Source organism: Mustela nivalis (genome assembly GCF_964662115.1).
Source record: "Mustela nivalis genome assembly, chromosome: 9".
Lineage (NCBI taxonomy): Eukaryota > Metazoa > Chordata > Mammalia > Carnivora > Mustelidae > Mustela > Mustela nivalis.
In genome coordinates, this window is record NC_139028.1 from 49,477,688 (window position 1) to 49,504,686 (window position 26,999).

The 26,999-nt window shown below is 35.7% G+C and overlaps 1 protein-coding gene across 2 annotated transcripts in view; it reads left to right on the plus strand.

The window, feature by feature from the left end:
- The window catches only part of GRM5 (glutamate metabotropic receptor 5), a 558,863-nt gene that overhangs the window by 220,414 nt on the left and 311,450 nt on the right, over positions 1-26,999 (plus strand). For both annotated transcript variants that reach the window (XM_082749014.1, XM_082749013.1), the window contains one exon: positions 13,313-13,562. In XM_082749014.1, the coding sequence (XP_082605140.1) occupies positions 13,313-13,562 (250 nt within the window). The remainder of the gene's footprint in view (positions 1-13,312; positions 13,563-26,999) is intronic.

The window sequence follows — 26,999 nt, forward strand, 5'->3', positions numbered from 1 at the left end:
CCCTGGGATCATGACCTGAGCCGAAGGCAGACACTTGACTGACTGAGCCACCCAGGCATCCCATATCTTTGCTTTTAAGATCAAACTTCTTTTGCTAGCTTTTCTTCATGGTAGACAGTAGGAAAGTTCACCAAAATAGTATACTGCTCAGCAATTGCTTGGTACATACTATTCTGACAATATTCAATAGCCCTGGTTTGTATTCCCATAAATAATATTATATATACATATATATCACATATATTATATATATTTCAAAATCCAAGTTACTAAGTTATGTCACAATAGTCATTTTTTCCTGCTGAATTTACTATTGGAATATTGCTCAAATGTTGCTTATATAATCCATGCCTAGAGTAATGCCTAAAGTGATTCTGCTAAATGAGATCCTTCTAGTACCTTCAATAATAAAACACTCTGGATCATATCTAAAAATTTCATACCTCACATTGAATGCTGTGTTATATGGGTCATGGCATAGACATACTCCAGGGTAGGATTTGAAATAATTGGTCCATTGGAAATCTGTTTGTTAGCCAAGGTTTTCATATCAAAGGCATTTATTACAATAATCCATGGAACCATAATGAGTGTATATGATAGATGATAATAATGTTTTATGTAATCCAATCCTTTAGCTTTATAAATCTTTCCATTAATAATATTTCCAGCATCCCAAACATCTAAATCTCGTCTCTATAGGCTTATTTAGGGATACTTAACTTCTTTCTTTTCATTGAACAAAAATATGTACATCTATTGTTTTTGTAGTGAGAATATAAATACCTACTTTGAAGAATATAATTGTCTAGTAGTAAGAGACAAATATAAATGAGTGCAATATAGAGTTTGAAATTGTTATACTCATTGCACAGATGGCTATAATGGGGAGAAGACATAGTTTTTAAAAAGAGGAACATCTGTACAAAAGAGATATTAATACAATGAGAAGAGTGGTTTGTCTCCCTGGCTTTTTTCCCTTCTTAGCTGTTTTAGTTAACCACTGGTTTAACTAAGGCATAGCCCACTCAATAAGGGCAGTTTTAGCTAAAAACCCTTGACGAACATTTATGGCCCCATGAAAGGGAAGGAAGTGGTGTTTGGGCACTGATTTATTGATCCCATTCATACATAGTCTGGGAAATGGTATTATCCTAGGCAGTAGCTCCCATGAGAAATTGCAGCGTTTTCCTTCACTAGTAGTTGTCAATAAAGAATACACTATTTATAATAGTAATAGGATGTTGGTAGTAGAAGCAAATGAGAATATTTTTAAACTACTATTTATATTGAGAATCTTCATTTCCATTTTGGAAAATGATCATTTGGGCCAACTAAAAGGAAAAATTAAAGTTCTAATGTGGACTTTTTTTAGCATCTGCTTGATGATCATATTTGAACAAATAAACATACTTTCCTAAAATTTTACTCTTTACCTATCTTTCTGACCACCTTTTCTGTTCAAGAACCTGAGTTTCTATTGTGTGGTGATACGTTTAAATGGATTTACTAACTTCAAGGGGCTTGTGGTATATAATATATCCAAAATATAAGTAAGTATGTACAGCATGTATATACTTTATATACATACATAAACATATATAACATAGAATACAGAATATGTATTATAATTGAGCCAAATACAATGTAATACCCAAATAACACCACAACTCATTATCTGACTCGAGGAACTCTCCTTGGAAATCTCATGATAAAACACATATATGAAGTGGGTTGTGTTTTCTTAAGGAAAAAATTTTAATATCTTGGATTGGATTTTAACAAAATTCTCAATATAAAAAAAATCATTAGTGTGATCAGTCTTGTCATAATGATGAAGGAACCGTAATTAGAAATTTCTCTAACAATCACAAGTAACAAAACTTATCTCTTCATATTATAAAAATAGATCAATAGCTGAAATAGGTAAATATCGAGAGTCTACCATCTGCTACTGTCAAACCTGTATTTAATTATTTCATTAATGTCTATTAAATGAATAGGCCACCCTGTTCCTTGTAGGGAAATTTTTGAAAACCATGGTGGAGTAGGTTGGTTTAGTTCCACAAACATTTGCTGGGTGGTGCCATGGAGAATGTGGTCTATTTCCTAAATAAGTTTACAGTCTGGTCATTTGAATTGGACCAGGAAGAATGGGTAAGATTTCAACATGGAGACAGGGGGAAAGGGTATTCAGGGTGGAAAGAGCAACATGAAAAAAGTAAATAACTGGGAATGAGTGGGGACATCCAAAGGACATATGGAAGAGCATAGTAAGAAATAAGACCCCCAAATATAATATTTGGTAAAGTTTTGAAGAAAGATAGGAAATGGTAAGAGATTGTACATGACCACATAAACTTCAGTGGAAAAAAAAAGATGGTCTGATGGAGAAAAAGAAATAAATATCAAAGAAAAGTATTTTAGTATTTTTAGTATAATTCTATTAATTTAATTTTTATTCTTATGATCACTTCCCTAATACAGATAAAATTTCTAAATATGAACCATATTCTGAGTGTACATTTTACTAGAAAAATCTCTCATTTACTAGATATATATATATCTTACATATGTTCCTATACTTAATTATCATTATCTGAAAGTATGTTTAAGCCACAGTAATAATTGTAAATGGGATCAACTCCTTAATTTCTTTCTTCTATCTTCCTCCTGGTATATAGAAATGCAACTTATTTCTGTGCACTGATTTTATATCCTGACACTTCACTGAATTCCTATATGAATTCCAACAGTTTTAGAGTGGAGTCTTTTGGGTTTTCCACATAAAGTATCATATCATCCACAAGGAGAGACAGTTTGACGACTTCTTTGCTGATTCAGATGCCTTTTATCTCTTTTTGTTGTCTGATTGCTGAGGCTAGGACTTCTAGTACTATGCTGTATAGCAGTGGTGTTAGTGGACAGCCCTGCCATGTTCATGACCTTAGGGAAAAAGCTCTCAGCTTTTCCCCATTGAAAATAATATTCACTGTGGGTTTTTTGTAGATGGCGTTTATGATATTGAGGTGTGTGCCCTCTATACCTATACTCTGAAGAGTTTTGATAAAGAAAAGATGCTTTACTTTGTCAAATGCTTTTTTTTTTTTTTTTTTTTTTTTTTTTTTTTTTTTTTTAGTATCTATTGAGAGTATCCTATGGTTCTTGTTCTTTCTTTTATTCATGTATTGTATCACATTGATTGATTTGCGGATGTTGAACCAACCTTGCAGCCAAAATCTCACTTGGTCATGGTGAATAATCCTTTTAATGTATTGTTGGATCTTATTGGCTAGTATTTTGGTGAGAATTTTCACATCTGTGTTCATCAAGAATATTGGTTGTAATTCTCCTTTGTGATGGGGTCTTTGGTTTTGGGATCAAAGTAATGCCGGCCTCATAAAATGAATTTGGAAGTTTTCCTTTCATTTCTATTTTTTGGTACAGTTTCAGGAGAATAGGTATTAATTCTTCTTTAAATGTTTGGTAGAATTCCCCTGGGGAGCTCTCTGGCCCTGGGCTCTTGTTTGTTGGGAGATTTTTGATGACTGTTTCAATCTCCTTACTGGTTACGGGTCTGTTCAGGTTTTCTATTTCTTCCTGGTTCAGTTTTTGTAGTCTATATGTCTCTAGGAATGCATCCATTTCTTCCAGATTGTCAAATTTGCTGGCATGTAGTTGCTTGTAATATGTTCGTATAATTGTATTTCTTTGGTGTTGGTTGTGATTTCTCCTCTTTCATTTATGATTTTATTAATTTGGGTCCTTTCTCTTTTCTACTTGGTAAGTCTTGCCAAGGGGTTATCAATCTTATTAATTCTTTTGAAGAACCAGCACCTAGTTGCCTTGGTTTGTTCTACCGTTCTTTTGGTTTCTATTTCATTGATTTCTGCTCTTATCTTCATTATTTCTCTTCTGTTGTGTTTAGGCTTTCTTTGCTGTTCTTTCTCCAGCTCCTTTAGGTGTAGGGTTAGGTTGTGTATTTGAGACCTTTCTTGTTTCTTGAGAAAGTCTTGTATTGCTATATACTTTCCTCTCAAGACTGCATTTGTTGTATCCAAAAGATTTTGAACTGTTGTGTTTTCATTTTCCTTTGATTCGAAGAATTCTTTTTAATCTATCTTTAATTTCCTGGTTGACCCATTCATTCTTTAGTAGGATGCTCTTTAGCCTTCATGTGTTTGAGTTCTTTCCAACTTTCCTCTTATTGTTGAGTTCTAGTTTCAACACACAATGGTTTGAAAATATGCAAGGAGTGATCCCAATCTTTTGGTACTGGTTGAGACCCAATTTGTGACCTGCCGGTCCAGCCAGAGAACAACACCTGAAAGTAGGGCTGGGAGATTTAAGGAAAAGAGAGAGAGAGACATAGCGGGCTCAGGAGGACTACTCCATCTCAGGCGAGTAGCAACTTTATTTCTTCATGTAACCACTTTTATACAGCTTCAGCACAATGCTGGTATCAATACTCAATCATATATATCAGTGAAAAATGAGTCAGGCAGGATGTTAACAGGCTATTAACCTCCAGACTTTTGTAATAATCTTAAGGTTTCAAGAATGTGTTTTTTCTCAAGATAAGTCACAAGTGAATCACATAAAACTACGCAGATGTTATTTTTACCCTGAATAGCCTTTCAGAGTCAAGCCACGTGAGCGTCCCCGCTGGACTTGCTCCAAGTTCCCTTGGCACACAAGGACGTCCCCAAGTGTGTCCAAGTTCACTTCTTATCCAGGCTTCCAGAGACATAACAACGCAAGCAGTTCCCAACAGTGACCGAGGATGTGATCTATTCTGGAGAAAGTTCCATGTGCACTAGAGAAGAGTGTGTGTTCTGTTGTTTTGGGATGGAATGTTCTAAATATATCTGTGATGCCCATCTGGTCCAGTGTGTCATTTAAAGCCTTTATTTCCTTATGGATCTTTTGCTTAGATGATCTGTCCATTTCAGTGAGGGGGGTGTCCCCTACTATTATTGTATTATTGTTGATGTGTTCATTTGATTTTGTTATTAATTCCTTTATATAATTGGCTGCTCCCATGTTAGGAGCATAGATATTTAAAATTGTTAGATCTTGGTGGGCAGACTCTTTAAGTGTGATATAGTGTCCTTCCTCATCACTTATTGTGGTCTTTGACTTAAAATTGAATATATCTGATATAAGGATTGCTACCCCAACTTTCTTTTGATGTCCATTAGCATGGTAAATTGTTTTCTATCCCCTCAATTTAAATCTGTAGGTGTCTTTGAGTCTAAAAGGAGCTTCTTGGAGGCAGTAAATCGATGGTCTTGTTTTTTTATCCATTCTGATACCCTGTGTTTTTGATTGAGGCATTTAGCCCATTTACATTCAGGGTAACTATTGAAAGTTATACATTTAGTGCCATTGTATTACCTGTAAGGTGACGGTTGCTGTATATTGTCTCTGTTCCATTCTGGTTTGTTACTTTTAAGCTCTCTCTTTGATTAGAGGACCCTTTCAATATTTCCTGTAGGGCTGGTTTGATGTTTGCAAATTCTTTTAGTTTTTGTTTGTCCTGGAAGCTTTTTATCTCTCCTTCTATTTTCATTGGTAGGCTAGCTAGATATAATATTCTTGGCTGCATATTTTTCCAATTTAGTGCTCTGAATATATCATGTCAGTCCTTTCTGGCCTAACAGATCTCTGTGGATAGGTCTGCTGCCAATCTAATATTTCTACCATTTCATGTTACAGACCTTTTGTCCCAAACTGCTTTCAGGATTTTCTCTTGAAAATCTAGGTCACTGAGACCTGTAAGTTTTACTATTAGATGACAAGGTGTGGTCCTATTCTTTATTGATTTTGAGTGGGGTTTTCTGTGCCTCCTGGATTTTGATGCCTGTTCCCTTAGCCAAATTAGAGAAATTCTCTTCTTTAATTTGCTCCAAAATACCTTCTGCCTCTTTCTCTTTCTTCATCTTCTGGGATCCCAATTATTCTAATATAATTCTGTCTTATGATATCAATTATCTCTCGAATTCTCGCCTCATTTTCCAGTAGTTGTTTGTCTCTTTTACTCAGTTTCTTTATTCTCCATCATTTTGCTTCTATGTCACTAATTTTCTCTTCTTTTGTCATTTATCCTAGCCTAGCATTTTTTTATTGCACCTCAGTAATAACTTTTTTAAAATTTCAACTTGGTTAGTTTTAGCTCTTTTATCTCTCCAGAAAGGAATTTTATTTCTCCAGAGAGGGATTTTATGAAATTTTCCATGCTTTTTTCAAGGCCAGCTAGCACCTTGATAATCATCATTCTGAACTCTAGTTCTGATGTATTACTAATGTCCATGTTGATTAAGTCCCTAGCCATTGGTACAGCCTCTTGCTCCTTTGTGTGTGTGTGTGTGTGTGGTGAGTTTTTCTGCCTTGTCATTTTATCCAGATAAGAATAGATGAATGAGAGAACAAAATACCAAAAAGGTAGCAATGACTCCAGAAAAATATACACTAAACAAATTAGAAGAGACCCAAAACCAGGGAAGAAAAAGGGTAGGAGAATATATATATATATTCTTTTATATATATATTCTTTTATATATATTCTTTTATATATATATTCTTTTATATATATATATATATATATATATATATATATATATATATATATATGACTGGTAATAGAAGAGAGCCACACACTTGATTTTGGGTGTACCTTGGTCTTTTAGAAGAAACTACCTCCCAAAATTTTAAAGAAAGAAAAACATCTATATACAAAAAATAAGGGTAAACACAATGAAGAGGTAGAATATGAATGTAAAGTTAAAAATTTTAAAAGATTCTAAAAAGGAATTAATAAGAAGTTGGTTGAAAAAGGAAAAAAAAAAGAGGAAAGAATGTGATCAGGCTGGAGACTAGAACAAAGCCATGTACTAAGTTTAGGGTATCTTTTAAGCTATTAGAAGAAATTGTATCCCAAAATTTTAAAGAAAAAAAAACCTATCTGTATACAAAAATAAGGTTAAACACAGTGAGGGGACAAAATATGAATATAACAATGAAAATTTTAAAAAGATTTTTAAAAAGTTATTGGCAAGATAAAATATGTTAAAATGTTAAAATAGGAAAGAGGAAAAATTTCAAAAAATAGAGTAAGAAAAAAAATTAAAAAAAATTAACTTTGAATGACTTAAGAATCATGGAAATAAAGCTATGAATTTTATGTGTTGCATTCCCCTAGCTCTGGAGTTTCACACTTCTCATTGATTATTGAAGTTGGTCTTGGCTGGATGTTCTTGCTGAATTACACCACACTTGCTAGGTGCCAGGCTAAGCAATCTGCTCAGGTTCGCTTAGCTTTTGTTCCCTGACCACTTTCCATACAGCTCTGGAGGACAGGAATGAAAATGGCAGCCTCCCAATCTCCAACTCAACGAGAGCCGAGAGCTCAGGACCCCATTTCTCAATGCACCCTTACAGAAAAGCAGTCAATCCCTCCCATCTCCCTGGTCTCCAGCCACATTCTGTGCTCACCCAGCCTGTGACTGAGCATTTCTATCTCTGGTGCACAGTCCCATTTAGAGTCTCCAAACCCAGCAGATTCCTGCTGCACACTCCTGTGCTGCTCCTCCCAAAGGAGGAAGGAAGGTTTCTCTCTGGATCTGCACTCCAAGAGCAGTGGCCCAGCTGTGCCTTTGAACACAGTACAAGGTAACCCAGAGCTGAGAGCTCACTCCTCAGCTCCATCTCTGTATTCTCTATATTCAGCTTCCCCACTCCAATACCTGGCAGCTCTGCCACACTCAGACACCCCTGGCCTTTCTGTGACCCCATGGGTCCTGAAACCACACTGTCCCCGGGAGTGCTTCACCCCCACTTAACCTCTGGAGCAATGTGCCTCAGTGGAGCGGACTTCTAAAAGTTCCAATTTTGTGCTCCACTGCTCTTTCACTTGATGGGATCTGGCCCCTCCCCCCATGGTCTATCTTCCAAAATGTTGCCTGAGATTCACTTCTCCACACGTCCTACCTTCTGGAAAGTGGTCGATTTTCTGTTCCTTGAATTGCTTCTCTTCTTCTCTTCTCTCTCCTGTTGAGTTGGTAGCTGTTCAGAATGGTCTAATAACTATCTAGCTGAACTCCTGGGACTTGATGATTTAGGTCTCCTGCTCCTCTGCCATCTTGTTCCTCCCTCCCTAATTTTTTTTATTAACATATAATGTATTATTTACTCCAGAGGTACATGTCTGTGAATCATCAGCCTTACACATTTCACAGTACTCACCATAACACATACCCCCCTAATGTCCATAATGCAGCCATCCTAACCCTCCTACCCCCACTCCCCAGCAACCTCAGTTAGTTTTGTGAGATTAAGAGTATTTTATAGTTTATCTCCCTCCCAATCCCATCTTGTCTATTTTTTTTCCCTCTGTACCTCCCACGACCCCCAACAATGCCTCTGAAATTCCTCATATCAGAGAGATCAAATGATAATTTTCCCTCTCTGATTGGCTTATTTCAATATGCTTTTTTTTAATGCCTACTTTTTAATTTATGGAAAATAAGCATCTCTTAATTTATGTATCATCCCTTAAATATAATCCTATTTTAGATTAGTCTCTTACTTTTTTAGATTCAAATAATTCATCTTTTGTTTTCTATGTATCTTGACTTCCAAATTGTACATGAAGGATTTTAACACCTCAGCTCTCCCAGCTTCTGTCTCTCAACTTATCATCTTTTCCTTTCATTTTTTTGTAAAGGTTGTTAAGATTTATTTCTATTGCATAATGAGTTTTTTGCTCTGTCCCTATGTGGATTCATAAAGCTGAAAATAAGGAAATGGCATTTGCATTGTTGCAGTAAAGCCTTGATTACATTTTTTCCCCACAATTCCGAATCACTAGCCCTCTGCTATTTAGAAAAGAGTATCTGATGGATTCCTTCCTGCTTTTACCAGTTGGTTAAAATGAAGCCACAGGCTAGTATCATATTTTACACTGTACCTTCCTTTATCATTTTTGTTTCCCTGTTGGAAAAATTAATCTTTGTTTCCTCAGCTTTTTCTCATCTTATACATTGCTTGAAATCTATTTCATTTCCTATGAGAAACTAATGAACTTTCAGTAGTTTATTCTTTATTTTTAAATGTGTAATTCCAGTCTTTATATCAACTACTGAAAGATCTCAACACTGAATTTAGGCTTCCTAGTTTTATTAGAATACATGCTCCCATTTTTAATTCTCATCCTATCATGACTTTTATTAAATCAAAATTATTCTGCAGAATTTTTACATTGCACATATATTAAAGCTTTTCCCTCTTTTAAATTTAAAGTGTATGGCTTAGGCTTTGTTATAAGAAAATAATATTTCCCCAACTAGTTTAAGTTTATTTTTCAATCCAGTGTTCAGTATTAATGCTTTTTGCTCCATTATTTGTCTTACATGCTTCAGGAGAGAGCAGTTTCACTGTATCTAGAACATTTAGTGCCAATAGGTACAATTAATTGGGTTCAGGCTACCTATCAAATATTTTATATATTTAACATATATATTATTTTAGAGTAGCTATTATAACTATATATAGTATTCATAAATGTTATATATACTATTACATAATAGTATATATAATTAATTATAGAACATATTAATATATATTATAATAATCATAAACATTTATTATAATTTAAACTAGATATAATACTTAACATTATATAATATACAAAATACTCATATATTAAGCAGATTTTCAGGTGAAAAAGCTAGATTTAGAGAGACTATCCAAGCAGAACTAGAACTCAGATCACTCTAATAACAAGATTCTCTCTCTATTACAAGCTGCTTCTGTATAACTTACTGCTTAAACAAAAATAATGTTAAAGTTGTTGGGAGAGGAGCTAAAGATTATGAATTCCTCAGTTGTTTTTTTTTCTTATTTATCTGCAAATAAATTGAGAATTTTTATCATTGCCATCACAATCACTATGTACCTAATTTCAAATTATTTATGCAAATACCCCAGTACTAATGAAAGCATTAAGTGCAAGACAGTCAGTTGGAAAATAGAGTTGGCTAAAAATAAAACAGAAAATAATACATTACTCAGATTAGTATAAAACTAGTAATTTAGGCCCCTGGGTATGTTTTTCAGAGGGGGTCCTTTAAACTTTGTTAATTGCAAAATAACTACAATGCCCATTTTCCATCATCATAGAGGATTCTTGTTATTTTATTTCTGGATTTTTCTCCAGGAAAAAAAAAAAAAAGAAAGAAAGAGACAGCTGGCCCATCAGGTGTTTTGGCTAGAACTTAAGCCATCCTGTTCTGCTTTGCACTTTACAGTTTGTTCAAGAAGATAAAACCACATAAAAACCCATGCTCAAAGTCCAAGGATCTCATTTCCAACAAGAGGATCTCATTACCTGCTCTAGGTGGAACATACACAGGGTCGGGAGTGAGACATTATATGTTCAAACCAAGACTTGGCCACCTACTTGCTAAATGGGAACTTCAGTTTTATCAGTTATGCTTGGAAGATAATACCCCCTCTATCATAGAGTTGGTGTAAGGAGCATGAGCTAATCTATATGAAATGACTTCAAAAATCAAAACGTTATACAGGTATACTGATTTATAAATGACCTCTATTAGAGTCATATATTGAAACTGATGGAACCAAATGCCTTTTACATCCTTATTCATTGAAGATGTCTTCCTGATGAAATTCCCATTCCTCGGTCTTCCTTAGATGCTCCATAGCATGCTTGTCTTGTAATAGGCTCCTGTATTCTTTATTATTATTATTATTATTTTTATTAAATTGATTTATTTATTTTCAGAAAAACAGTATTCATTATTTTTTCACCACACCCAGTGCTCCATGCAATCCGTGCCCTCTGTAATACCCACCACCTAGTACCCCAACCTCCTACCCCCCTGCCACTTCAAACCCCTCAGATTGTTTTTCAGAGTCCATAGTCTCTCATGATTCATCTCCCCTTCCAATTTACCCCAACTCCCTTCTCCTAACACCCCTTGTCCTCCATGATATTTGTTATGCTCCACAAATAAGTGAAACCATATGATGATTGACTCTCTCTGCTTGACTTATTTCACTCAGCATAATCTCTTCCAGTCCTACCCATGTTGCTACAAAAGTTGGGTATTCGTCCTTTCTGATGGAGGCGTAATACTCCATAGTGTATATGGACCACATCTTCCTTATCCATTCGTCCGTTGAAGGGCATCTTTGTTCTTTCCATAGTTTGGCGACCGTGGCCATTGCTGCTATAAACATTGGGGTACAGATGGCCCTTCTTTTCACTACACCTGTATCTTTGGGGTAAATGCCCAGGAGTGCAATGGCAGGGTCATAGGGAAGTTCTATTTTTAATTTCTTGAGGAATCTCCACATTGTTCTCCAAAGAGGCTGCACCAACTTGCATTCCCACCAACAGTGTAAGAGGGTTCCCCTTTCTCCACATCCTCTCCAACACATGTTGTTTCCTGTCTTGCTAATTTTGGCCATTCTAACTGGTGTAAGGTGATATCTCAATGTGGTTTTAATTTGAATCTCCCTGAGGGCTAGTGATGATGAACATTTTTTCATGTGTATGATAGCCATTTGTATGTCTTGATTGGAGAAATGTCTGTTCATATCTTCTGCCCATTTTTTGATATGTTTGCCTGTTTCGTATGTGTTGAGTTTGAGGAGTTCATTATAGATCCTGGATATCAACCTTTTGTCTGTACTGTCATTTGCAAATATCTTCTCCCATTCCGTGGGTTGCCTCTTTGGTTTTTTTTTGACTGTTTCCTTTGCTGTGCAGAAGGTTTTGATTTTGATGAAGTCCCAAAAGTTTATTTTCATTTTTGTTTCCTTTGCCTTTGGAGACATATCTTGAAAGAAGTTGCTGTGGCTGATATCGAACAGATTACTGCCTATGTTCTCCTCTAGGAGTCTGATGGATTCCTGTCTCACGTTGAGGTCTTTTATCCATTTTGAGTTTATCTCTGTGTACAGTGTAAGAGAATGGTCGAGTTTCATTCTTCTACATATAGCTGTCCAGTTTTCCCAGCACCATTTATTGAAGAGACTGACTTTTTTCCACTGTATATTTTTTCCTGTTTTGTCAAATATTAATTGACCATAGATTTGAGGGTCCATATCTGGGCTCTCTACTCTGCTCCTGTATTCTTTAAATCATTCCCCCCTACCCACCTAATCTTTTGGAAACTCAGAAAATGAGTCTGGTATGCTTTATAGAGCCTTAAGAGGCTCTGAAAATATCTAAAATGAAAGTATCATGACCTTTAAATAGGAAAAAGAAATGTAGATATAATTGAACTTTTGAGTCTTCCAAAAGTCAGCCATGGACAAGTGGAGGAAGCAGAATCAGAATCTGCATTCTCAGAACTGAGAATGTAGTATAGAATTCCACCTCTGAGTATGTAACTTTGGGCAGGTGTAAACCCAACTGCTTTATCTGTTTTCTTATCTGCAAAATGGAATTTATAATGCATACCTCAGTATATTCTTGTGAGAGTTAAATAAGATCACATCTGTAAAGGTTTTGATACACTTCCTGGCATACAAGTTGATTATCAGTATTGATCACAACTTCTCATTAATTTAAAGGACCACCATCAGTCCTTAGGCTCCCCAGGTTTGTAGAAAACTTTGGAATTACTCTCCCAAATCACTAACTTCCCTATGATTGTACAAAGTGAAACTTCAAATGTTTCATTTGAAGCTTATGCATTTACCTGTGACAAAACTTGAATCTCAAGCAAGGATATGGAATTTTCAGTTGGGATAAAGCCGCAAATTCTTATGATTGCTAATAGAATAAAATATGCATAATAGTATAATACATATAATGCATAATATAACACATGTTTTATTTGTACAATGGCATCTATACCATATTAAGTGTATATATTGTGTCTTTAAATACAGGGATCTGAACTGGTGGGATAAGATGAGCCAAGGAAAGGAAGATAGAATGAAAATATAGCAGATGAATGTCTTCCATCATCTCATACTAGAGTATGAGTTTTTTAAGTCAGAAGGGAAGCTGAATTTCTTCTCCTTTTTATACTATTTTGTCATTCTCTCCTTAAAAACAGAATTTGCAGTTCAAGACATATATGTGTAATGTAGTTTCATTGTAAATTGCCTAAATGAACAAGTCAACGAACGAGCAAAAATTCATTCAGATCTTCCAGCTCCAAGTTCAATACTACCAAGTGACCTTCATGCTTCCAGTGCTTCTGCATTCTTAATTGGTCCCATTGTACCCAGAACTGCCATCTCACTACTTCTCTGCTTATCTGTTTTCACACAGGCAACTATGGAGAGAGTGGGATGGAAGCTTTCAAAGATATGTCAGCCAAGGAAGGAATTTGCATCGCTCACTCTTACAAAATCTATAGCAATGCAGGGGAACAGAGCTTTGATAAACTACTGAAGAAGCTCAGGAGTCACTTGCCCAAGGCCCGAGTGGTGGCCTGCTTCTGTGAAGGCATGACGGTGAGAGGTCTGCTGATGGCCATGAGGCGCCTGGGTCTAGCAGGCGAATTTCTGCTTCTGGGCAGGTGAGTGACAATGTCAAAATTCCATGAAGGTAATGCCAGGAATTTGGCAGAATCAAAGGTTATCTTCTGGTACATAAGGACAGATGCTTTGGAAACTTCATCTGTGTGGTAGAAGTGGAACTTAAGTATCTCCGGAGCCTGGAGATAATCATGGAAAATAAGTAGATATGCCATGTGCTGATTAATGATGATAACAGTAATCAACACATGAAGGTGGTGAGTATGTAGGTCTTGAAAACAAAATGACTATAAGAAAATGAGATGGGTTCTTAGATACTTGGATCATTTCATAATTCCCTTGAGAAATAAGCATTTTTTCAGACTTTTTGAAATTGATTTTGAGAAAGGCTACCTAAACTTGTGTTATAACATAGAGTCATAGAATTTTGAGTTTGAAAGTGAGGAATTGCTTTAGGACTAATTATTTAAAGCATTGGAAAATTGGCTCATTATTTACATTACAAAAGTGTTACTACATTGCCTGATCATCTACACTGTTGCCGGGCAAGTTTCTAAAACACTGACTTCTACTGGGACTGATTTTAATTATCTGGATAATCCACTTGATGGGTTCAGCTCAGCTCATTCCCTGCTGATGCTTTGAATCAGTATATTTGAGTTCTCTAGAGAAGTGGGATATAATGGTGTATGTGTGTGTGAGAGAAAGAGAGAAAGGGCGAGAGAAAGAGAGAGAGGTGAGATGAGGTGAGGTGAGATGATACACCAGAAGACCCAGTGGTATAGTTCTGGTCTGAAAACCAACAGGCTTGGCATCCAAGAAGAGCCAATGTTTGGGTTCAAGTCTGAAGGCCAGAAAAGACCAACATCACAGGTCAAGCAATCATGCAGGAAGAGTTCCTTCTTACTTAGTCATTTTTGTTCTTCTCAGGTCTTTGGTAGATTGGATGAGGTCACTAACTAATGAGAACAATCTTCATTACTTAGTATATTGATGCAAATGCTGATGTCATCTAGAAACACCTTCATAGACACACCCAGAATAAAGTTTAGCCAAGTATCTGGGCACCCCATGGCCCAGTAAGTGGTCACATGACATTAACCATCACAATTCGTAAAAGGATCTCAGTTTGACCATGTGAATGTAATTTACTATTCTAGAACTTTAAAAAGTTTTATCATAGAACATCTTTTAAGTAGGCAGCCAATTTAAAAACTAGAGAAAACCTTTAGAACCCTTGCATCTTTCTCAATATTTCTGTCCAAAACAGAAAGCTAACTCACTTGTTATTAACTTTTGACGGCTCGTTAAAGAAAACATGCTTCCTTTATTTTCTAAATGCCTAACTGACCTTCTGCAATCAGACTTGGCTCCTGCTTGGCTACATTTTATGACAGCCATTTTATGTACCTAATGCTTTTCTGTCTGACCTGATGGCAGTAGATTGATGGGACTATTTTAGTATGAGGCCAACTATCCTTCATAAAAATGATATTGAGTGAGATTCTTTTTTCACTGATGTCATGCATTTTGTCTAAAATCATCCCTAGCTGGCAAGAGTGACGCACCAGTTAGTTTCATACAACCCAGAAGCACTCCCACTCTGGTATTAAATTCCAAAATGCAGTTACCACTGGGGTAAAAAGAACAGGAAAGAAAGAAGCTGGCTTTAAATAGTCCTGTTTTTCTGGTGGGGCATGATATTTTGTAGCTCCTATCTTCTGCCTTTGCCAACGTTAATAAGACAAATCAGCAGCATTTGTTTTCCAGCCCATATGATTTCTCAAGAAATAAGTGCTTTTTGGTCACATGTACACAAGGAAAATAAGTAGGTATTCATGATATTTGCTATTTTCCATCTTAATTTTTGTTGCCAACAGCACCACAAGGCCAAAATTCCATATCTATATAACATACATGCCCAATTTTAATAATGTTTTATATATATATATATATATGTATATATATATATATATATATATCTACAAATAAATTAAGATTTTATTTTTTGAGTAATCTCTACACCTGATGTGGGGTCAAACTTACAACCCCAAGATCATAAGTCACACACTCTACTGACTGAGCCAGCCAGATGCCATTATTTTATATATTGTAAAATTTATTTTGTATGCTATTTATAAGAAGTTCTCTCCACATCATTTGATTCATGCAATAATAGATTCATAACCTTTAATTAGATTTCTTAATCCCTTCATTCATCAGCTAAGAGTAATTCAGTATTTACTTGAGCACCAGTTCATTTCATCTTAGAGGAGTTTTGTTAGAAAAGTCTTCTTCCTCTTTTTTTTTTTCTTAAAGATTTTATTTATTCATCTGACAGAGAGATCACTAGCAGGGGGGACAATGGGGAGAGTGAGGGAGAAGCAGACTCCCCGCCCGAGCAGGGAGCCAGTTGCGGGGCTTGATCCCAGGACCATGGGATCATGACCTGAGCCGAAGGCAGATGCCTAAACATCTGAGCCACTCAGGCGCCCCTCTTCCTACTCTTCAAAAAAAAAAAAAAAAAGTCTGCCTGTAGTTTCCATCCCTTGGCTCATATTTTTGTCTTTGAAAGTCATGTGTGGTACTCTTGCAGATATTAATAATGGTGTGGTCATCCATTCCCTTTATCTTTTTGAAACATTCCTGCTTCTTCCTTTTCTACTTCTTCATGGTGAAATGACACTCTAGGTATTAATGAGACTATTTATCAAGATCATTTATGGGATCATTTATTAAATGTTTTCTGCCAATTACTACACTAAACTCTGTACATTCATTGTTTTATGTATTCATTTGATAGATACTGACTGGCTACTATATGTTAAAAGGCTTGGGATGTATCTGTGAATAAAACAAGACAATACTTACCACCCTTATGGACATTACTGGTGGCAAGTTAGATAGAAGGTAGTAAGTGCTATAAAAAATAATAAGTAAATCTAAGAATAACTTCATGTTGAGTACTATTATCTCCATTTTATAGGCAAGGACTCTAAGACTCAATTAATATTGAGTAATAGTAGGCTATATGGATGGAGGTATTGAAGAAAAAATTAAATATAAGTATGTGTAATTCTAGAAACTGAGCATTTAGTGCTGTGTTCTATTATTTTTCAGGAAATTGAAAATATTCCTAGTCATAAGAATGGAGATCTAGGGCAGTGAGCAGAAAAGTAAAATGTAGTAGTTATAAGAGAATTTAGCACATCTATTCACTCCCATTTTACAAATGAGGAAACTGATCACCCAAAAATTTGGGTAACATGGTTAAAGTCACACAAGAACCTGATTACCATGGTGCTTTTCTCTACTAGCCTATTTCCTGTAAATAGAAACAGTGGAGAAGTTGTCTGATAGCAAACTTCCAGTTCTTCACAGAACCTGAGTATATAAAGAAATTATCCTAGATAATTCAAATTTAAGTTAGCATTTTCATTTTAATGCTCCCTTCTAAAAATATAATTCACCCTATAATTCCTGTAGCTGACACGCAATGTTACATTAGTTTCAGGTGTACAAATTTGTGATTCACTATATCTATGGGTTATGTTAAGTTCACCTTAGGTGCACCTATCATCTGTCACCATACAGTGCTATTACAATATCAATGACTATATTCTTTATGTTGTGCTCTTAATAATTTGAGATTATTTTATTGCATATATTCCCCCAGTCTCCATTTATGCTCCTTCCTTCCCCTACCCAACTCAGACCCAATTCAAGATGGTTTTTAGAAATTAGAGGTCAGCAGATGCCTGGGTGGCCCAATTAGTTAAGTGTCTGACTCTTGATTTCACTTCAGGTAATGATCTCAGGTTTGTGAGATTGAGCCCCCATCTGGCTATGCACGGGGTGTGAAGCCTGCTTAAGATTCTCTCTCTCCCTCTGCTCCTCCCCACCACTCACACATACATGCATGCTTGCTCTCTCTCTAAAAAAAAAAGAAAAGAAAAGAAAAGAAAAAAATTTAAAGTCAAGGTTATGAGAAGGGAATCTATATTCAGAACTTCCTAGAGGGTCCCATTTAACAGCTGTAGTTATAAATCTGTCCAGTTGTCTTGGGACAGCCATGTTTAATAGGTCATTCAGCTGAAATGCGTGGCGGGACTAGGAAGATAACTGTGCTGCTGAGACAACCTCATCTATCAACATATCTCACCATCTGTGCTGAACATCAGAAGAATGTTAGAGTGATATAGATGTGGCCACTGGGTCTTCTCACTTGAACTCAGGGTAATCTGTTGTCTTATTGCCAATAAAAATGTCCTGTCCAGGTCCCTGAAATAGTCTTGCTGAACACTCTGGCCCTGACAGCAGAATGGGATCAATAATCTGAACAGTAATGACATTTCTAAAGGAGCTTTTTTTTTTCCTAGAATGGATACAATGTTAGTTTTCGACCTAAGAAAACATCATATTATATTATTGTTATATATTATTATATACTAATTGTTATTATTGCATATTATTATATACTTAAATATGAACTTGGAAACAAGGGCACTTTTTGGCAAATTAACTACTTAAAGATCTTTTTTTATCTTGTCTATAATTAACTAAAACTATGTATCCATTTGAATTAAGAATCTCTGTCCTTCAATATGATGATTGTTACCAGGCTGCAAGAGGAAATTGGGAATTATAACCTATATTTCTTATCAGGAGGCCACTCTCCATTGACATTTTTCAAAGTGGAAAGGACAAGAGCTTATTCTAATCAATATGTTTGTGGATAGAATTACAAATAATTGTTCTACTAAAGCTATTACAGTAGGTATTATTTCAGAAGTAAACATTAGTATTTATCCTTGCATATTATCAGAGTATTCATTCTAAATTGCAGCTCCTTTTAGAATAAGTATACTTGTCTTCCAGTGGGCCACTCAGTATCTTTTACTCATGAGGAAAACTTATTTTCATTGAGTTCCTGTTATGTGTCAGGAGACAAGGGAAGAAGGAAAGAGAGGGGGAAGGAAGGGAGAGGAAATGATGAGAGGAGATAAGAGGGGAGGAGTAGAGGAAGAGAGAGAGCAAGAGAGAGAGATTAATTTGGCGCTGTCAGCAATGTTGAATATGTCAACTTTTAGATACCTTTGAGTTTGGTAGGAATGACCCTGTTTTTGTAGGGAAGAAAATCGAGACTTAGAAGTTAAATGAGTGGACAAGATTATACCAGTTTCTTATCCTAGTGGCCATTCTAATTATCACAAAGAGAGAAGGCTTAGGAACACAAAAATGTTTCTATACTTGTGATAAGCTCCATTTAATTTTGCTTTATTGTTTTTGTTGTTTTAGGTTTATCCTTTGAAAATTAAATAAACTTAGTAAAATGCCTTGAAAATTATTGAAATTTTTGTGATGAATTTTTAGTACAAATAAAGCTAGCCAATTATGCTCCATTTGGCCTGGAGTTGTTTTCTGCTGATCTACACTTGAGTCGGAAAGACCAGTAGTTGCATGAAGTTCAGTTTATAAACAAGCAGTAGTCTAGTTATAATCTGTCTCAGATTATGAACCATGAAGGTTGAGCAAGAAGGTAAGTGGAACATGTGTGAAGAAGTTTGGACAGGAACCTAGAAGACAATGTTTTCAGCCTTATAGTATTTTGATATTTATCCCATTGTTGGAGAAACCTTTTTTTGTGTGTATGTGTGTGTGTAGGTAAGAATATGTTAGGTGTGGTATTTCAAAAGATAATTGGGTATATTATGGATTAGAAAAGATAGGGTAGATACAGAGGAACCAGTATCCATAACAAAAATGATATGATCATGGAATAAGTAGTAGATTACTAATTAAAATGTACTTATTATGTTTTTGTTATGATGCTATCAGGATATATACATAAGTCCAAACTCATTAAAATGTATACATTGAATATATATAACTTTTTGTAAATTATGTACAACTCAGGAAGTTGGGGGAAAGTAGGAGCTGTTGGGCACATTGAGTATTATAGAGAAGCATGGGGGAGATGTCAAGATTGACTCGTAAGATTCTTATGTTTTATAACAAGATGAATGAGATAATTTTACCAAGATGGAGAGAGTTGGAAAAGAATCAACTGTGAAGTAGAAAACAGATCATGAGTTCAGTTTTTGATATAATGGCATGATGTGCTTCTCAAACATAAAAATAGCTAAGAAAGCTGAAGAATATGTGAGTCTGGGGCTCAGAAGAGATATGTAGGCTGTAAATAAAAATGAGTGAATCATTTGAGTAGTTTAGATTTATGAATGGAAGACATGAGCATGGAGAATTCAAGTGGAAGAAGTCTCAGAACTTGGCTTTGAAAGGGATCTCGAAATGTAATGATTGGAAAAAGGATGAATTATGAAAAGGTGATAGGGAAAAAGTAAATCCAGAGATGGAAGAGGAAAACCCAGAGTGTTGTGTCATCCCATTCCTGGGGAGGAGAATGTTTACAGGAGGGGCCATCAGTGTCAAATAATTCTAGATCAGTGAAAATAATATTCAAAGGACCTTTAGTTTTATTGAGATAGATAGATAGATAGATAGATAGATAGATAGATTGATTGAGTTTTAAAGATTTTATTTATTTATTTGTCAGAGAGAGAGAGAGCACACAAGCAGGGGGAGAGGCAGGCAGAGGGAGAAGCAGACTCCCCACTAAGCAAAGGAGCCTGATGCGGGACTCAATGCCAGGACCCTGAGATCATGACCTGAGCCGAAGGCAGGCAGACATTTAACTGACTGAGCCACCCAGGCGTCCCTTGAGGTAGATTTATTAATTGGTCATTTAGCAACAGATGGACAAATGTAGAGATTAAAGTAAATTAAGTAGCTAAGATGTAAGGAGGTGAGAAAATGAACCCATGTCATATAGTTTTGTGAGGTTAAACTAGTAAGAAATGAGGAGTGATAAAACTTTTAAGGAAATATGAGGTCAAGAGACAGGTTTTTAATAGTTACTTTTTCCAAAAAACATAATTTGTGATCATGAAAAAATAATTTTAATGATGAACAAAGCTATATAGTGAAAAATGCTTATATTTTTATGTCTTTGTCTATACATGGTATTAATAAATTATTTGTCACTTGCTAATTTTATAGGTGAAAACTGGCATCATAATATTTTAATTAGTACTTCTTTATTTATGAGTGATATTCTGTATCTTTCATATTTGAATAAGTGATATATTTATTTTTCTTCAAACTTCATGCCCTTCAATTTTTATGTTTTTTTTCCTCCTTGTTGGTTTGTACAAAAGTACTTTATAAATTAAAGAGAGTGGTTCATTGACATGTGTAGCAAATATTTTCCTTCTTGTTATTTAATTTTGACTTTGTTTACGACATTTTGGACAATGCCAACCATTTTCTTTTATGATTCATAAGGATTTATATATTACATACAGAGGCCAGTCACAGAGGTTTAGTCATTTAATTTTAGGATCAAGGTTGGATAGAGAATTTAATAAATGAGGGAGGACAATTAATTGCACAAAATCCCTTAAATGTGGGAATGAGTGACATTTGAAGTGTAGATGGAGGGAGCAAGATGAAAAGTCAACTCCAGAAGGGAACAGAAATTATTTTTAAAAATGAGATAGGTATGTTTAAAGGTTTAAAAATACAAAAGTTACTTGATAGCCCCTCTTTTCTTTGTAATTTTGGAGGCAAAAATGGAATGTGTGTATGTTGTAGAGTGGGGGGTATCAGTGGTTTGAGAAGTTGTCAGTAAACATTGGAAAACAAGGAAAACTACACTGTTAATAAGTGGTCTTATATACTATCTTTAATTTTATATTATTCCATTTATTACAAACAGTAGGAAGAGAAAGATCTGGGTATACTGTCATGGAGAAATGCTCTTAAAATAACATTTGCATATGTACTGTCTCATCAAGAATTGTAATGAATTCTTAACATTAGGGTTTTAAAGGTTGATTAAACAATAGCCCTGTTCTCAAATTAAAAACCAATGGGAATGAGTCATAGAGATTAATGCATATCAGTTAATTAGAGACCAAGTCTTTGATCTGTGACAACTGGACCTCCTAAAACTGGCCCCCAAACCTAGAGTCACAGGCAGGGCTGGACAATAGCAGGACTTTCCTGCTTTAGAAGATGACTTTCAGAATGACAGGAAAACTGTTAGAGCACAGACTGCTCCATAAAAACAAGAGGTTGAGTCACACCTGCTCAGTTCTTCCTCCACCTCACCAGACAGGCCAGTCACTCATTCCCAAGGGAAGGAAGGGAGATGGTGAGACAAGCTGTGTCTTTTCTTTCCATGCTTTTCCCTCCTGGAGATTGGAAATCTCCCTGGAATGCCCCTTTGTGAAATATAAAGAGTGAGAAATATTTTTCTCTCTCTCAAGCCCATTCTGAAGTAGATAAAGAATATTAACTTGACTTTACAGGTGAAGACACTGACCTCAGAGACATCACTTGTCTCATCAGTATCACTGTGCTTATTAGATGTGAAGCTGAAATTTAAATGAAACCAGTTGCTTTGTAAGGTGCTATGGATCTCACAACTGAAAATGCCCAGAAGGAGAACAGAAGGCCTGGATGTTACTGGACAAAGAAAGATTTCTGTGTGGGTGATGAAAACAACAAATGACTTCAAAGGCCTCTTATAGTCCCAGGGCTTGTGCTTTAGAGGCATCTGCATCTCAGAGGGTTCTGGTAGCTTTAAGATGCATTGCGCTTGCAAAATATGTTTAAGTAAAATTTAAAATAATTGGATGTTATTAATAGCTCTTTGTGGAGTGCTTTTTGTGTAACAAACACTGCCCTGACTGCTTGGGTTTCCTGTATTAATTTATTGACTTTTCATAACAATCATATTTGAAAGCTGTTATTATTACTGTATTGCTAAGCACAAACAAACAATTCACTCAAGATCACACAAGCAGTAAGTGGCAGAGAGGGCATTAGAAGGTAGTCTGTATCCTTAACCACTACGGTAAACTTGTTGGATCTTCAATAATTCTTTATTTCAGTAATAAACTTGATTCTTATGGTATAAAGGATTAATTTTACAGAGAGTTAATTAATTCTCTGTTCTTAAAATTGACAATCTTTAATAAAGAAAAACTAACCATTAAGATGACTGTAAAAGAAAGATTCCCCTCCCCCCCATCCTCCTCCTTCCTAAGATAAATAATATCTGGAGCAACCCAACATTATGTAAACCAGAAGAATACAATGATTGGATAGATTTTTCAGTCTGCATTACTATTTTTACATGGAAACAGTCCGATGAAATTTAGTTTTCAGCAAATAGAAAAGTTTAAGATTTCTTTATAAGAATGATTAAATACCCAGATTAGTTGGGTAGAAGTCGAACTTTCACTCTTTGCAGATGACATGATACTCTGTGTAGAAAGCCTAAAAGACTCCACCAAAAAATTGTTTGAACTGATACAAGAATTTGGCAAAATCTTGGGGTATAAAAATCAATGCACAGAAGTCTGTTGCATTTCTATACACCAGTAATGAAGCAGCAGAAAGAGAAATCAAGGAATTGATCCCATTTGCAATTACACCAAAAACCTTAAGACACCTAGAAATAAACCTAACCGAAGAGGTAAAAGATTTGTACTCTCATAACTATAGAACATACATGAAAGAAATTGAGTGGTGGTTTAGTCAGTTAAGCATTTACCTCTGGCCCAGGTCATGATCTCTGGGTCCTGGGATTGACCCCTGCATTGGGATTCCTACCCAGCAGGGACTCTGCTTCTCCCTCTCCTTCTGCCCTTCCCACAACACCACCCCACCCCCACAGCTCATCTTCTCTCTCTCTCTCTCTCACATGAATAAAAAATTAAAAAAAAAAAAAAGAAACTGAGGAAGACACAAAGAAATGGAAAAACATTCCATGCTTATGGATTGGAAGAACAAATATGTTAAAATGTCTATACTACCCAAAGCAACCTACACATTTAATGCAACCCCTGTCAAAATAACACCAGCATTTTTCACAGATCTGGAAAAAACAATCCTAAGATTTATAAGGACAGAGAAAAGACTCTGATTAGCTAAAGTAGTATTGAAAAAGAAAACCAAACCTGGTGGTATCACAGTTCTGGAGTTCAAGCTGTGTTACAAAGCGGTCATCATCAAGACAGTATGGTACTGGCACAAAAACATGCACATATATCAATGGAACAGAATCAAGAACCCAGAAATGGACCCTCTATTCTATGGTCAGTTAATCTTCGACAAAGCAGGAAAGATATCCAGTGGAAAAATGACAGTCTCTTCAACAAAGAGTGTTGGAAAAACTGGACAACGATATGCAGAAGAATGAAACTGGACCACTTTCTTACAACATACACAAAAATAAATTCAAAATGGTTGAAAGCCTAAATGTGAGAAAAGAATCCATCAAACTTCTAGAGGAGAACACAGACAGCAACTTCTTTGACCTTGGCCAGAGCAACTTCTTACTAGACATGTCCTGGAGGCAAGGGAAACAAAAGCAAAAATGAACTATTAGGACTTCATCAGGATAAAAATCTTCTGAACAGTAAAGGAAACAATCAACAACACTAAAAGGCAGCCTTTGGAATGGGAGGAGCTATGTGCAAATCATCAATCAGATAAAGCGCCAGTATCTAAAAACTATGAAGAACTTATCAACTTATCATGTTGTTGTTGTTGTTTTTGGGGTGTTGAGTTTGATAAGTTCTTCATAGTTTTTAGATACTTATATATATGGTCAAGAAATGGGCAAAAGGCATGAACAGACATTTCTCCAAGACATACATATGGCTAACAGACATATGAAAAATGCTCAACATCACTCATCATCAGGAAAATACAAATCAAAACCACAATGAGGTATCACCTCATACCAGTCAGAACAGCTAAAATTAACAATAGAGTAAATAACCAGTATTGGTGAGGATATGGTGGGAATACAAACTGGTACAGCTACTGTGGAAAACTATGGAGGTTCCTCAAAAATTTAAAAATAAAGCTACCCTATGATCCAACAATTGCACTATGAGGTATTTATCCAAAGGATACAAAAATAATGATTCAAAGGGATCCATGTACCTCAATGTTTACAATAGCAGTGTCCTCAATAGCCAAAGTATGAAAAGAGCCCGTACATCCATCAACTGATGAATGGATAAAGAAGATGTAGTGTTTTATATATATAATGGACTATTGCTCAGCCATCAAAAAGAATGAAATCTTGCCATTTGTAATAATGTGCATGGAAGTAGACATTTTTTGCTATTATGCTAAGCAAAATAAGTAAGTCAGAGAAAGACAAATACCGTATGATTTCATTCACATGTGGAATTTAGAAACAGAATGGGTGAACACAGGGGAAGGGAAGAAAAAATAAAATAAGATGAAAACAGAGAGGGAGACAAACCATAAGAGACTCTCAACTCCGGGAAATAAACTAAGGGTTGCTGGAGAGGAGGTAGGTGGGAGATGGGGTAACTGAGTGATAGGCATTAAGGGGGACATGTGATATAATGAGCACTGGGTGTTATATGCAACTGATGAATCACTTTAAATTCGACCCCAGAAACTAATAATTGCTATATGTTAACTAACTTAAATTTAAATAAAATCTAAAAAAAAAAAAAAAATCAGATACCTGTGAAGAAAAAGAGGTAAACATAAAATATTGTTCTGTGGTGAAACCAGGTGAAGTTCATTTACTCTTCCACCTTTTTCTGGAAGACTAATATGGTTTGGTGAAGTGACTATTTCATGTACCTGTTTCTGTTAGTTGGAGGATGCTGTGATAAAGCATTCTAAAACAGTGGCTGGCTAACTAACTCCCATGGGTCAAATCCACTTCCTGTTTTTGTAAATAGTTTTATTGGAAAAGCCACACTCATTTACACAATGTCAATGGCTGTTCTGAGGTTACATTGGTAGAGCTAGTTGTAATAAAGACCACATGTCCCAAAAAGCCTAAAATATTTCCTGTGTGGCCCTACACATACACACACACACACACACACACACACACACACACACACACACGAAGAAAAGTCTGCTGACCCCTCATCTAGAGGGTTTTTTCCCCCATCTGTTGAGATAGCTCTGCTTACTTACATACATATTGGGACTTTGAATATTTATTCAGCAGTAGTCATGGTTTGCACTTAAACTCCAGATTCTTCTTAATTCTCCTTGAGACTTGAAGGCCACTGCTTGGTCATGGGATCAGACAGCCCAAGGAATGTTGGTCAGAATTAGAGGCACAGATTTGGGTGCTATGTTTATCATGGAGAGGAGACCAAGAACAAAGAAGTTTTTTTGTTTTTTTTTTTTAATTTTAGCATTCTGGAACATAATGTTCAAAGCAATTGAAACATATGATGCATTTGAAATACCATTTTTTTCAATCCTGAGTGATTTAATTTTATCCAAAATAAAAGAATGTACTAAATTTAATAAAGAATGCCCTGTTTGGTTATAAATATTAATCTTTCTAATAAAATTATCTTTATTCCTCTCATTTGCTAAATTGAACTGATGACATAGATTAAAAGCTTATCCTTTCTCCTTCTATCCGTCTTCCCCATTTTCCTGAGAGTTACTCTTTCAAAAAAACAAATTTACTTATGTAATCTTTCTGCATAATAATCTTACTTAACTCTCTTTTTCATATTCAAATCTCTAATTTGGCATGCATGGCCCTTTAAAATATGGCCAAATCTGCCAGTCATTTCCTATTACATTCAAAGGTGAAATTTAAAATACTTGACAACTAGTAAGACATGGGTCCAACTGCAGCAGATGAGAATCATAACCAATGGGTGAATCAGTGCCAATGCATGCCACCTAAATAGTGGAATTATTATACTTCTACCCTCTTCCCAGCACTACCAACTCCTTATCTTTCCTATAGCAAAATTCTTTTAATTCCCAAAACATACCAAGCTTACAGAATCATCTAGATGGTCTTCTCCTTGGAGTGACCTCTCTGTCTTAGAGTGAAACTCAAGTTTTTCATGTGAGACATTACGCAATAGTTTCAAAGACTTCCTAAATATTTTCTAGTAGGACTTCTACAGATCCCTTAAAGCCTCTGTGACTGTCATTTCTATTTTTGTTTTCCTCTTTCTCTTCTCCATTGGAATATGAGCTCCCTGAATGTGGGCAAAGGTTTATTAATCTCTGTGACATCTAGTACCTAACATATTATGAACATTTGAGAACAGCTGTGACCACAGAGGAAAATCAAGGGTGGCAGGTTCCTCAACTCCAATCAGCCTCAGCGAAAGGCAGGCTTCTCAAGCTCTTATGGAATAGAAAGAATCTTGTGAACACAGGCCACTCTGGAAGGAAGCCAACTAAAAGCCCTGTGGCAGAGGACAGAGGGAATTCCTAGGGCACACTCTATGAGCATATCTGGACACACGTGTGTGCCATTTCAGAGGAAGACTGCAAAGTTTTAACTCCTTGAGAAGGGGAAGAAAATAGGTTTAGTTTTTTCAGGACTCTGTAATGCATTAGCCTTA